Source organism: Chiloscyllium punctatum, chromosome 15 (assembly GCF_047496795.1).
Source record: "Chiloscyllium punctatum isolate Juve2018m chromosome 15, sChiPun1.3, whole genome shotgun sequence".
Lineage (NCBI taxonomy): Eukaryota > Metazoa > Chordata > Chondrichthyes > Orectolobiformes > Hemiscylliidae > Chiloscyllium > Chiloscyllium punctatum.
The window spans coordinates 9628536-9642234 of record NC_092753.1 but is presented as its reverse complement, the minus strand read 5'-3'; the positions used below and the strand labels follow the sequence as shown (position 1 = coordinate 9642234).

Here is a 13699-nt window from a genome sequence, read left to right as displayed (position 1 = left end):
AAGTCTTTGGACAAAGACTTAAAACTCAATCGTTGAACTTTGAAGCATGGGAGTGAGTTTACTTTTAACTCTAGGAGTATGTTCACACTGTTCACATACAGCTCAAACTCTGTTCAGCTACATCCTTTCCATAAAGATCAGGACAAACCCAAATCTGCCAATTCCCACCCCTTCAGTATATCCCAGAAGAAAGAAACGGAAGCTGTTGTCAGTGCTGCACTTCCACCGTGATAGTGTCTACCAATGCTCAGTTGGGTTTGGCCTCGATCTCATTACCTCGGCCAAACAGAGAAAAACAACCAAAAAAAAAACTGCAATCCAGAGGAGAGGCGAGTAACTACCTTCAACATCAAGGTGGTTTAAAACTGAAGACAATGGGAATCGGGGGGGAAAATGATGATCTTCGTTGGTTAGAGTTGTACCGAACATGACATGGTGGTCGTAGCTGTGAGAAGCCAATTATCTAAGTCCCAGAACACCGCTGTGGTAATTCAGAGTGATGCCTGACTCAACTATTGATCAACAATCTTGCACTCAGCACAGAGGTCTGAAATGAAGATTCTTGATTGCACATTGGCAGCTCTTCAGATATAAAGCATCCCATCATCGAATCAGAAACCCTACAATGTGGAAACAGACCATTCAACCTATCAAGTCCATACCAACCCTCTGAAGAGCAGCCCGCCCAGACCAAACCCCTAACCTATCCCTGTAACCCTGCAATTCTCCATGGCTAATCCACCTAACCGACACATCCCTGGACACAACCAGCCACACTAAACGGCCCATCTACCTAACCTGCACATCGTTGGACTATGCAGGGAAACCAGAGCACCAGGAGGAAACCCACGCAATCATGGTGAGAATATGAGCAAATTCCACACAGACAGAGTCTGGAATCAAACCCAGGACACTGGGAGGCAGCAGTGCTAACCACTGAGCTAGTCCATGCCCACATTCAACATGGTTTAGGCAATGTTCAATCCTCATGAGGCACATATGTAACTTGTCAAGCAATGAAGAATGAACTCCAAGGGGAGTTCAATGGCATTGCCATCACTAAATCCATCATCTTCATCCTGGGGATTATTACTAACTAGAAACTCAACTGGAATGGCTATGTGAACAGTGGCTACAAGAACATGTCAAAGATTAGGAATACTGCAGCAAGTAACTCACCTCCTGACTCCCTACAGTTTGTCCACCATCTACAAGGTAGAAGTTAAGAGCGTGATGAAATATTCTCCACTTGCCTAGATGAGGTTAAAACTCAACACCAGGTTATAGTCCAACAGGTTTAATTGGAAGCACACTAGCTTTCGGAACGTCTCTCCTTCATCAGGTGATTCACCTGATGAAGGAACGTCGCTCCGAAAGCTAGTGTGCTTCCAATTAAACCTGTTGGACTATAACCTGGTGTTGAGAGACTTTTAATTTTGTACACCCCAATCCAACACCGGCACCTCCAAATCATGCCTTGATGAATGCAGCTTCAATAACACTAACAGAAGCAGCCTGCTTGCTTACCCTTACACTGACATAGTGGTAGGACAGTGTGTCCCATCTACAAGATGCATGGAAGCAACTCAAAAGATTCCTTTAATCAACATCTTCAATACCGCAACTTCTACCTCCCATAAAGAGGACAACAGCCACATGGGAACACCACCACCTGCACATTTCCTGTAATCCACGTACCAACGTGGAATTATCAGAGTTCACCTAGTCACTGGGTCAGAATCCTGGAACTCACCAACAGCATTGTGTGGGTTTGCGTACAGCACAGTGGCTTAAGACAGCAGTTCACCTCCACCTAAAGGGCAATTCGAGATGGAGAAGAAAAGCTGGCCTTGCCAGAAATGTCCACATTTCATGAACCAGTGTTTTAAAAATAAATTCACATAACTACACAGCATTTCAAGTTAGAATTCTTGAAATGTGATTTCACAAAGACTCAATCTTCTGCTGTTTAAATTTAAAATTTCCCCTCAATACACAGTTTTCATTTGCACCTTGGCCAGAAATTGCTGATCTGCACAAACTGAATTCAACACAGTTTACAGCTCTCTCAATTCAGTAATCCCGTTCTTTTAAAACCAGTAACAAAATCTCAGATAGTTTGCAGCAGACTGCCCAAGGCAACAATTAGTCACGTCCCCAAGGTGCTTATTGATAAGCAGACAGGTTTGCAGTTACACAGAGTTGAGAGAATAGAGTATGTACAGGAATGAAAGGGGACAGGAGCTTAACTCCCCATTTTCTTAGGCAGTTCGAGAGTGCATGAAATATGAGAAACATTGTATAGTTATACTCATCACTCCGAGCAAACTGTTACACAGGGTATAACCAGGAACAAGGGGAAGCATTTTTTTTTAAAAAAAAAGGGACCTAAAGGGCAACTTTTTGACGGAGTGGTGCATGTATGGAATGAGCTGCCAAAGGAAGTGAAGGAGGCTGGTACAATTACAGCATTTAAAAGGCATCTAGACAGATACATGAAAAAGAAGGGTTTGGAGGGATATGGGCCAAATGAGACGAGAGTAATTTAGGATATCTGGTCAGCATGGACGAGTTGGACCAATGAGTTTGTCTCCATGCTTTATACCCATGACTTTAATATCATAGAATTGAATTGTGAGAGATTAAAATATCTGAAGTTGTACAGTGCTCCTAACAAACATCAATTCTCTTTGCCTAAACCAGAGTGCATAACCTCACATCATGCTTAACACTAAACCAAGCTTCAGTCACATTCTGGATACATCAAGGTCACTTCCACTTCATGTACCACCCTTACCCCTACCATGATCTCTTTGGAGCTATACACACACACCTTCATATTCAAAAACCTTGGATGGGCTCAGGGTTGAACTCAATGGACCAAATAGCCTGCCTCCATACTGCAGGGATTCTAGGAACCTTGCCTCATCCAAGGTAAGCAACTCCAATAACCCCAATTTCTCTTACCATTACCTCAGTGACATCCTTTAAAATCCAAGGTTTTAATGCTGCGTTCAAGAATGGTGTCAGCCACACTTCAGCAGAGTCCTAACCAAGGATTTGAGAAGTTGTAGCATGGTCACTTATCTGTTGCAAATCCAAAAGGAACCCCTAAGCTTTAGCCAGTTTATTGATGCGCCTTGCAGGTCTTGTAGACACCAAGGCAACACTGCTAATCTACACTTCAATGCTGTGACATTTATAGTTTAGTCTTGTAGACATTAGAAAGTGGCGAATTGGATTTCAGAAATCTGGCAAATCACGGGCAGATGTAAGAGTCACCACAAAAATAATAATCACAACATCTTTTTAAAAACTGGCTCACTATTGTAGCACAGGAAAGGAAATCTTCACCCTCCTTGTCTACACCCAGTTACAGATCCACACATGCAACCAATTCAATACACTGAAGAAAATACTTCCATCCCCTTCAGAGGGGAACGAGAAGCATGCAACAAACGCAGTCATGCCATTACCCACATTAGGAGCCCTACGAGATTCTACAAGTGGTCATGTAATGCTTGAATGAGGCTGAAGTAGACTAGGGAGGGGAATTCTCAAGTGAATGAGGTGATCTCCCAAATAATTTTGCTCATTAACATACAATGCAAAAATGAAGCTGAACACAAAAGACAAGTCTGCCAATAAAATGATGCCCAAGAAAGATATTTATTCTATTTTGTTCTTCAGCTATGAGAGAACAATTACCAGTCTTCAGAATGAAGGAGTAGCTCAAAATAAACTAACAGCGGTTACGCAAATCCAAAACTTGTTAACATAGCATCAAGTGCAATTTGCTAAATTTCTAATTGCTGAATTAAGCTGTTTGACAAAATTACCTCCCGGTGGAGGTTTTTGTCCACACCATGTGCTTGTATCACTTACGCTAAAAAGATATACATACCTTTGTGGCGCATGGATGAAGAACAGGATTTGAAAACGAGGTGGGGCCCAGTCTGCAGTCCCCCTCAATCGGGAATTTAACTTGAACTCTGGTGTCAGGTCTACAGATTCCTCTGCACCAGGCAAAGTGTCCTTCAGAGGGAGAAACTAGAAGGTAGGAAAGAAAGGTAACAAAAAAAAATCAAGCTAAATAGCTATTTCACTCTTAAAAAGGTGGAGTCTGTCACTTGCAGCTGGTCAGGCCAATATTCAGCAATTGGTTTTCTCTCATACCAGTAGAGGTTGGGGGGGGGCGGAGGTGGGTGGGCTGGGAATCCAGAGGGGTTGGCTGGCAGACTGCGGCCCGGTGCAGTCAACGTGTCACAGATCAAACCCAGCAGTACAGGAAGAGCAAGCCTACGTGTGAAAATCCCATTGAGTAGAGAGACTGCAGGTTAAGGACTGTAATGGTTATCTTTTAACTTATCTATTTTCTTAATTTATACTAAGAAGAACTATTTAAAAATGTAGAACTTCAAGAAACCAAAAGAAAAAAAAGAAGTTTTTTTTTGTACCCCAATCTATTTCAGTACCTAAGATTTGTATCTAAAATAGTGTAGTGTTCGGTGCAATTGTACACATTTAATTGTACAGTAGTTCTATTCTGCAATATTTTTGTATTCTTGTGCACCCCCATGTTATAGTAAAATTGCACTTTCAAAACAGCGCCTAAAATGTTGGCGATGTAGTTGCATTATAGCCAACACATGTTTTTAAATGGTCACACTATAGAAACAGTGTCGTCAATCTCATTATAGCAAATTCATATTAAAGAAACATGCATTATAGAAGAATGACCTGTACTTGAGTACAGGTGACAAAAAAAAAGACTCAATTCTAATTCTGAGATGCTGGACATTTCGAACATACCACAGTTGGTTTCAGCCCATTTAAGCACATCCACATTTTTGACACTCATTCCACCCATAATATTGACACTTGTTGGGTTTTGTTTTATGAATGGCAAAGAATGTCAAGCAACAAATTGTGGAGCAACTTTAGCCAGCAGTTTAAATATTTTCTTAAAAAATAAAAATCATTGTTGCTAGTGTTGGGAGTGACTCGAGTGTACTGGTGACCAGTTGGATTTGAAAAACTGCAAAACAGTAGTTTCTGGAGTGTGTTGCCATATGTCCACGGAAACAGCCAACCTCACAGATTCTACTTTAACTAGAATTGATTCTAAGTAGTACAGGTTGTGAAAACAATAATTCGAAGAAGAAAGTTAAAACAACTGGAAACTTGAAAATCTTTAGAATATGAATTCAAAAATTAAATCTGTTTAAAAATATTCCCATTGGGCCATGAAAAACATGAGCCTAGGTGTGAAGTAGCACTCAAATCCTACTGGAGTTGCTGTGTATTGAAGTAAATAAAGGCTTTATTTGGTGTGGCAATCTAACTTAAAAAAAGAGACAGCTTACTACAATACAAGGAAATTGGGAGGTCAAAAAGAGAATCTGAGTTCAGCAGATGGCACAGAATGGGCTAAGGCTGCTTGAGATAGAGAGAAAGGTTTGCAAATAATAGATTCCAATAGAGACAAGTTATATTGGAGATAGACAGACGCTCCAGTGTGATTTTGGGAGAGCCTTACACAGTCAGAGGCAAGACACTAAAATACAAGTTGGCATTAAAAGACCCACATCACTTTGAGCTGTCCCATCTTCAAGCTAAGTTCAACACTTCAACAAAAGAATGTGGTTGATGCCATATTGCTATTTGTGGAATGTTACAGGGCAGCGTATTGCTCCAATTCCAAAATTATAGGAGAAAGTTTTTTTGTTTTTATAAAAAGGTACTACATTGTTGCGACACTTGTCTTGACATGGGTCAAGAACATAGAAAACACAGGTACTTGTACCTCTTTTCAAACAAAAAAAACTCAATCAAATTATGGACTTGGATTGCAACACCCAATGGAAGTGCCCCAAGGACAGACTCTGTGATACACTTAGCAACCTACCTCATCCAACACTTTCTCCACTGTGTCAAAGTGATGCACTTCAGTCTCTGGGGGCAACCAGGTCACTCTGAAAGATTTAAACAGTCGGCGAGCCAAATATTCAGCAGATAAGCAGTGCCTGAAACCAAACACAAAAGTATCTGTGCTTTAAAATAGATGATTAGGGGAATTACAGGTAAGACTGGAGGATAATGTTTGAAAATACACTAGGGGCTGGTTGTCGCTTTTAAAAAAAATATAAAGTGGATGAGGTGGGGATTTCCAAATAGAAATTTGCTCCTTCCCATCAGAGGAAGTAAAACTCAAGCCTCATTCAGCCTTCCAACATAGGTGACAGACATATAAGTGGGAGAGATTTCTGGTCAACTATGGTGATGGAAAGAGCCACCATCACAACCGCACAGCTCCAAATAATAACATGTGAAAGCACGTGTTGCCACAGTAACCACCACTACTCCAAAATGAGATGACCAGAGCCCAGAGACAGTACGTTCCTGTTTAGGGTGAAAGGCAAAGCATGTAGGTGTAGGAAATGATGGATGATTAGAGAAATTGAGGTTTTAGTTAAGTAAGAGAAGGAAGCATATGTCAGGTATAGCCAGCACTGATCAATAGAGGTTTATAAAATCATGAGGGGCATGGATCGAGTAAATAGACAAAGTCTTTTCCCTGGGGTGGGGGAGTCCAGAACTAGAGGGCATAGGTTTAGGGTGGGCGGAGGGAGGCAATATGAAAGGGACTGATGGAGCAACTTTTTCAGAGGGGTGTGTGTATGGAATGAGCTGCTAGAGGAAGTGGAGAAGGCTGGTACAATTACAATATTTTTTTTAAAAAGGCATTTGGATGGGTATAGGAATAGGAAGGATTAGAGAGATATGGGCCAAGTGCTGGCAAATGGAACTAGATTAGATTGGGATATCTGGTCGGCATCTGTTTGTGCTCTCTGACTCTGACTGTGCATGAATCCTTACAAGAGGAGAGTACAAAGGCAGTAGGAGTATACTTAAGACACAAATCTGGAGTGCAAAAAGGGGACAAAACATAGCTTTGGCAAATTAGGGTTAAGGAGAATCCAAAGCGATTCTGTTAATACATTAAGGACAAAGGGGTATCTAGAGAGAATGGGGCCCCACAGAAGATCAGCAAGGCAGCCTGTGTGTCAAACTGCAGGAGATGGGAGACATACTAAGTGAGTATTTTGCATCAGTGTTTATTGTGGAGAAGGACATAAAAGCGAGTGAACTTGGGGAAATAAAGAGACATCTTGAAAAATGTCCATATTACAGAGGAGGAAGTGCTGGATGTCTTGAAACGCATAAAAGTGGATAAACCCCCAGGACCTGATTGGGCGTATCCTAGAACGCTGTGGGAAGGGAAGTGATTGCTGGGCCCCTTGCTGAGATACTTGTATCATTGATAGTCACAGGTGAGGTGCTGGAAGACTGAAGGTTGACTAACATGGTGCCGCTGTTTAAGAAAGGTGGTAAGGACAAGCCAGGGAACTATAGACCAGTGAGCCTTAAGTCTGTGGTGGGCAAGTTGTTGAAGGGAATCTTGGAGTGAACAGGATTTACATGTATTTGGAAAAGGTAAGGACTGATTCAGGACAGTCAATATGGCTTTGTGCGGGAGAAGTCATGTCTCACAAACTTGGAGTTTTTTTGAAGTAATGAAGAGGATTGATGAGGGCAGATCAGTGGATGCGATCTATATGGACTTCAGTAAGTGTCCGACAAGGTTCCTCACGGTTTACTCCTTAACAATGTTAGATCTCATGGAACACAGAGGACTAGCCATTTGGATACAGAACTGCCTTGAATATAGAGGACAGAGGGTGGTGGTGGTAGGGAGGCTAGCTTTTCAGACTGGAAGCCGGTGACCAGTGGTGTACCACAAGGATTGGTGCTGAGTTCACTATTTTGTCATTTTATTAACTATTAGAATATAGTTAATAAGTTTGCAGATGGCATCAAAAGGGGGAGGTATAGTGGACAGCGAATGTTACCTCAGATTGCAACAAGGTCTTGATCAGATGGGCCAATGGGCTGAGAAGTGGCAGATGGAGTTTAATTTAGATAAATGTCAGGTGCTGCATTTTGAAAGGGCAAATCTGAGCAGGATTTATACACTTAATGGTAAGGTCCTAGGGAGTGTTGCTGAACAAAGAGACCTTGGAGCGCAGGTTCATAGCTCCTTGAAAGTAGAGTCGCAGGCAGATAGGATAGTGAAGGCAGCGTTTAGTATGCTTTCCTTTATTGGTCAGAGCACTGGGTATAGGAATTAGGAGGTCATGTTGCGGCTGTACAGGACATTGGTTAGGCCACTTTTGGAATATGGTGTACAATCCTGGTCTCCCTGCTATAGGAAGGATGTTGTGAAACTTGAAAGGGTTCAGAAAAGATTTAAGGATGCTGCCAGGGTTGGAGGGTTTGAGCTACAGGGAGAGGTTGAATAGGCTGGGGCTAATTTCCCTGGAGTGTCGGAGGCTGAGGGGTGACCTTATAGAGGGTTACAAAATTATGAGGGGCATGGATAGGATAAATAGACAAGGTCTTTCCCCTGGGGTGGGGGAGTCCAGAACTACAGGGCATAGGTTCAGGAGTGGAGAGAGGAAAGATATAAAGAGGGACCCAAGGGGCAACTTTTTCAGGCAGAGAGTGTGGTGTGTATGTAGAATGAGCTGTCAGAGGAAGTGGTGGAGGCTGGTACAATAACAGCATTTAAAAGACTTCTGGATTGGTATATGAATAGGAAGGGCTTTAGAGAGATATGAGCCAAGTGCTGACAAATGGGACTAGATTTATTTAGGATAAAATGAGTTAGACCAAAAGGGTCTGTTTCCATTCTGTACATCTCTATGACTCTGACATCTATCAGAAGGTGGATATTTTAAATTGGTCCTCAGCTTTGAGGAGAGTTCCAGATTTCACTATCTTGTGTTAAGAGAGCTCCCTGAAGTGATTGCTGTTTAGTCTCACCGACAGGTTATGCCCCCTCATGTTGGACGCCACACCAGAGGAAAGAGATCTAGCCAAGTGACCAAATAGAGTATAGTACCCACACATTGGTTAAAAAGGACAGAGTTCTGGAATGTAACATCCAAGATATTTACAGCACACGGAGACAGGTGATTAGCCACGGCAACAAATTTACTCATTGTTAAGAATGAAGAAAGAGGACAGGCACTGAACTAGAAGGGAAGAAAAAAAGAAATGAAATGAATTAGAGCTAAATTGGGTGCAGAATGAGAAACAAGAGAGGGAAAGAGCAGTTCCACTCTCCCTTGGCATTCAAAAGGAGAAAAAAAAAGGTTTAAAAAAAGTTTAACAATCTCCAAGAACCACTTGCTATCTGTAAAAACAAGGCTCCATTTAAGCTGTGTCCCACACAGGCTGGAGAGATTAACACACTCCGAACCAAAAACTCTGCAGCTGGAAGGAGGCCATTTGGCCCATTGAGTCCATACCAACCCTGAAGTGCATCCCCACCCAGACCCCACCCCATCCCTGTAACCCTGCATTTACCATGGCCAATTCACCTATCATGGACTGTGTGAGCACACACGAACACCAAAGGCTGGAATCGAACCTTAGTCCCAGACACTGCGAGGCAGCCTTATTCAGGGCACGTATTCCAGTCCTATGCTTCTGAGTGAAGTTTGTTGGACTGTTAATGCATTAATTGATGGAAGCCTAACAATCTCTTGCAATAACAGGATGCATATTCAACTCAACCAATCTTTCTCACAGATTTAAGAGGCATCTGGATGGGTATATGAATAGGAAGGGTTTGGAGGGATATGGGCCGGGTGCTGGCAGGTGGGACTAGGTTGGGTTGGGTTATCTGGTCGGCATGGACCAGGTTGGACCAAAGGGTCTATTTCCATGCTGTATATCTCTATGACTCTATCCCAAATAGGCTCAAAAAGGAACAGCAGCCTCAGGGGCTCAGACTATTTTGTCCTCTCTACGTTGGAAGTCAAGTTTCCCATAGTCACCACTGGTCTTTCAACCCAATTCTCCAATTCCAGCATACAGTCTAAGTTTACAAAGCTATACATCACATTGCAGGCTTTTCAAAAGTGAAGGGCAGCTGTTCTCATTTAATGGAAAATGGTTTGAAAAATTGGACTAGCGAGAAAAAAAAACAACAAATGGATGAAGGTAAACTGTAACTGAGAAAACCTTTACCTTTCTATCGATTTTAATGGGCCATCAGAACCAAAAATGATGTCATCAAATTCTGCAAACAAACAAAAATTGTCCAGAAGTAAACATCAAGTAGGTAGTTTAAAATTATAGTCCTTGTCAAGCGAAGAAAAAAAAAAGTGTTTAACAAACAAATGCAGATAAATTTTAAATACTCAAGCAAGTAAACACCAAAATGTGTTAAAACTAAAATTTAAATGGTTTCTAAGAGTTGGCTTGCAACACAAGATGTCAATGAAACCAAGGAAGTACTTTACTGGGAACTCCCCAGTTTATTTCAAAATTAAATGATTCACATGATCAATCTTTGCTGTTATTATCAGGACTGAGAATGTGCAAGTGCTTTACCATAAAATGTGCATCGCACCAACAATCTACAAAATACTATTTGCATCACAAACACAAATTTGCAAACAAAATAAACTCTGAACAGATGCATCTGTCAAAAAGCAAAAAAAGAGACACCTTCAGGCAACTTTAACTGCTATTACTCAACTGTTTGTCAAATGAAAGTAACTAGCAAACTGGTTGCTTTTACATTTAAAAAAGTGGCAGCTAATTGCTGTTCCTTCACAATCCAAAGCTAGAAGCATTGTAGATTCAATACTTCGTTTTAGAATATTTGTTACTATACAGAGTACACCCACTAGTTTATACATTGAAACATTTAATCTGTAATTGTAACAAACTGCGCACATGCATTTAGGCAAAGTAGTGTGTTTTTGTACTTCAATGGAAGCCAGAAACCAGCTCTACAGTCAAAGCAGAAAAAGTAAAACTATAGCTCAGACAATTAGCTCTTTGAACAGAAGCAAAGATTGGCGAGATACTGAATTTCAAACTAGTTGCATATGGGAGTGTCACTATTTTAAAATAAAGAATCATCCTGAAAATGAAGTCAGACAGTCCTTTTGAAATAGTGATCCAGTCCAGTATAGAGTCAGAGACCAGGTGATTGTAAACCCCTGGTCTGTTAATGGAATAAGATCAGAGAATCCCTACACTGTGAAAGCAGGCCATTTGGCCAATCGAATCCACACTGGCCCTCTGAAGAGCAATCTACCCTGACCTAGGCCCTGACCCTAATTGTGTAACCCTGCATTTCCCATAGCTAGGTAAAAACAATGACGGCAGATGCTGGAAAGCAAATACTGGATTAGTGAAATAGACGTCGATTTCGCTGCTCGTTGGATGCTACCTGAACTGCTGTGCTCTTCCAGCACCACTAATCCATTATTTCCCATAGCTAACCCACTCAATCCCCGAACACAGTGGGCAATTTAGCACAGTCAATCCACCTAACCTGCGTATCTTTGGACTGTGGGAGGGAACTGGAGCACCCAGAGGAAACCCACGCAGACACTGAGAATGTGCAAACTCCACAGCATTGCTCAAGGCTGTAATTGAACCTTTGTCCCTAGAACGGAGACTCAATGCTAACCACTGAGCCCCCCCATATGAAGTTTTGTTTAATTTGTAGTGCTTATGACAAGTGTGAACATGGAGGGTCGAAGGTTTATTTTTAGTTCAGAATAATAAAGACTTCGTTTAAAGAATCCAGAGATTGAAGAGTTTAAGGCCATTTGGAGGAGGCCTAACTGGGGTCAGAAACAAGTACAAAGAACTTAATTTTTTTTTTAGAAAACAACGAAGGGGTCCAGGATTAAGTTCAGAGTAAGAAACATTTCATTTATGCAGTTTATAAGCGAGGATTGCATACTTAAAAATCTACAGACTGCTGGAATCGGAGAGTGTCTGAGCTTTCAGCTGGAGTGTATCCACTAAAGAGTCCACAGGACAGAACCAGAGAGGAACAGTTCAGTTGGTCTTGAACATTTGATATAGAGGGAGAATTTCTCTAGATTTGAATCTAGTGTCAAGAAACAGATTGAAACGATTTTGCTGTGGTCTATATTGTGTAGGGTTTGGACTTTAATACAGTTTATTCTGTGCTAAGGAAAAATATTGCCTTTTTGGGACCATCGATAACTGAACAGTATTAACCAAAATCAGAAATGACAAAAACTTATTATCAATCAAGCCAGATTACATTCTGGGATCTTAGTTGTCCAATTGTGCTATGAACTGCAATCATAGGATAAGATTTCATTTCCCCTAATGTCCCCTTTTAAGTCTGTAATTACCATTTCCCCATTCAATTAACAGAGATAAAAGGCTATAGAACCTAGGTCTATTCTGACACCGGTACCTATTATCACAAAATCATCATAATCATCGTCATCAGCACCAACAGCATCACCATTTTGTTTGTCTTCGAGTAGAGACTTGGAGCCAGCATCAGAGCAATCATCCAGCTGGGTAGCCGAACCACCTGCAGAGAGAGAGAGAGAGAGAGAGAGAGAGGAGAGAGCACATTGTCAGGAAGCTTGAAAATAGACAACCAAGAGCATTTGACTCAACAGATCGATTTGTAAACACCATTCATTTCCTTCACAGGCTTTGGATATTTCTAAAGACATTGAACTGGTGTCCTTTCAATCAGCATGGTCAACTTTAAAACAAAAAAAAAAGAGTTAACCCCCAGGCAAGAAAAGCAAGTGTCCATAATTGATGATTCTATATGTCCGTGACACCACTAACCCGGAGTGTGTGTCCTGTTCCACAGGGAGGGCACATGACAAGAGGTGGGACAGTGGCATACCATTAGGAAGGATGTACACACTCATTTGGAAAGACAGGATTTGAGGAGTAGTCATCAGCCTGGCTTTCAGAGTGGGAGATGATGCCTCAAATTTGTTAGACTTCTTTGATGAAGTGACAATAAATGTTGATGAGGGCAGGGCGGTACATGTAGCCTGCATGGATTTCAGTAAGACCTTTGAAAATCTTCCACATGGTCAGCTGCTCTGGAAGGTTAGATCACAATTTAGGGCAAGCTGGATACAAAATTGGCTTGATGATAGGAAGCAGAGGGTGATAGTGAAAGAATGCTTGTCAGACTGGAGGCCTGCGACTAGTGGTGTAGTTCAGGGATTGGTGCTGGGCCCATTTGTTGATTGTTATCTGATTTGGATGAGAACGTACAAGGCACGATTAGTAAATTTGAAGATGACACCAAAATAGGTGGTATCGTGGACAGTGAGTAAGACTATCAGAAATTGCAGCAGGACCTTCATCAGCTGAGGAAATGGCAAATGGAGTTTAATATTGGGTAAGTGAGAGATCTTGCACTTTACAAAGTCAAATCAAGGTAGGAATTTCATGGTGAATGGTAGGGCCTTAAGGGGTGTAGGGGAGCAGAGGGACCTTGGAGTTTAGGTGCAAGGTTCGCTGAATGTGAAGTTGCAAATCACAAGACAGGGCAATTAAGGAGGCTTTTGGCACACTGGTCTTCAGTCAGGACATTGAATATAGAAGCTGGGAAGTTGTGTTGCAGTTGTACAGAATGTCAGTGAGGCTGCACTTGGAGTATTGTGTTCAGTTTTGATCACCTGGTCAAAAGAAGGATGTTATTAAACTGGGGGAAAAAAAAAGTGCAGCAGGAATTTACAAGGACGTTGCTAGGACTCAAGGATCTGAGTTATAGCGAGAGGTTGGACAAACTAGGGCTTTTTTTCCTTGA

General features: G+C 41.6%; 1 protein-coding gene across 1 annotated transcript in view; it reads right to left on the bottom strand.

Annotated features, from left to right (window-relative positions):
* The window catches only part of rubcnl (rubicon like autophagy enhancer), a 78128-nt gene that overhangs the window by 27274 nt on the left and 37155 nt on the right, over positions 1–13699 (bottom strand). The window contains exons 8-11 of the mRNA XM_072584587.1: positions 12326–12448; positions 10099–10150; positions 5909–6026; positions 3905–4050 (exon numbers count right to left, since the gene is read on the bottom strand). Coding sequence (XP_072440688.1) covers positions 3905–4050; positions 5909–6026; positions 10099–10150; positions 12326–12448 — 439 coding nt within the window. The remainder of the gene's footprint in view (positions 1–3904; positions 4051–5908; positions 6027–10098; positions 10151–12325; positions 12449–13699) is intronic.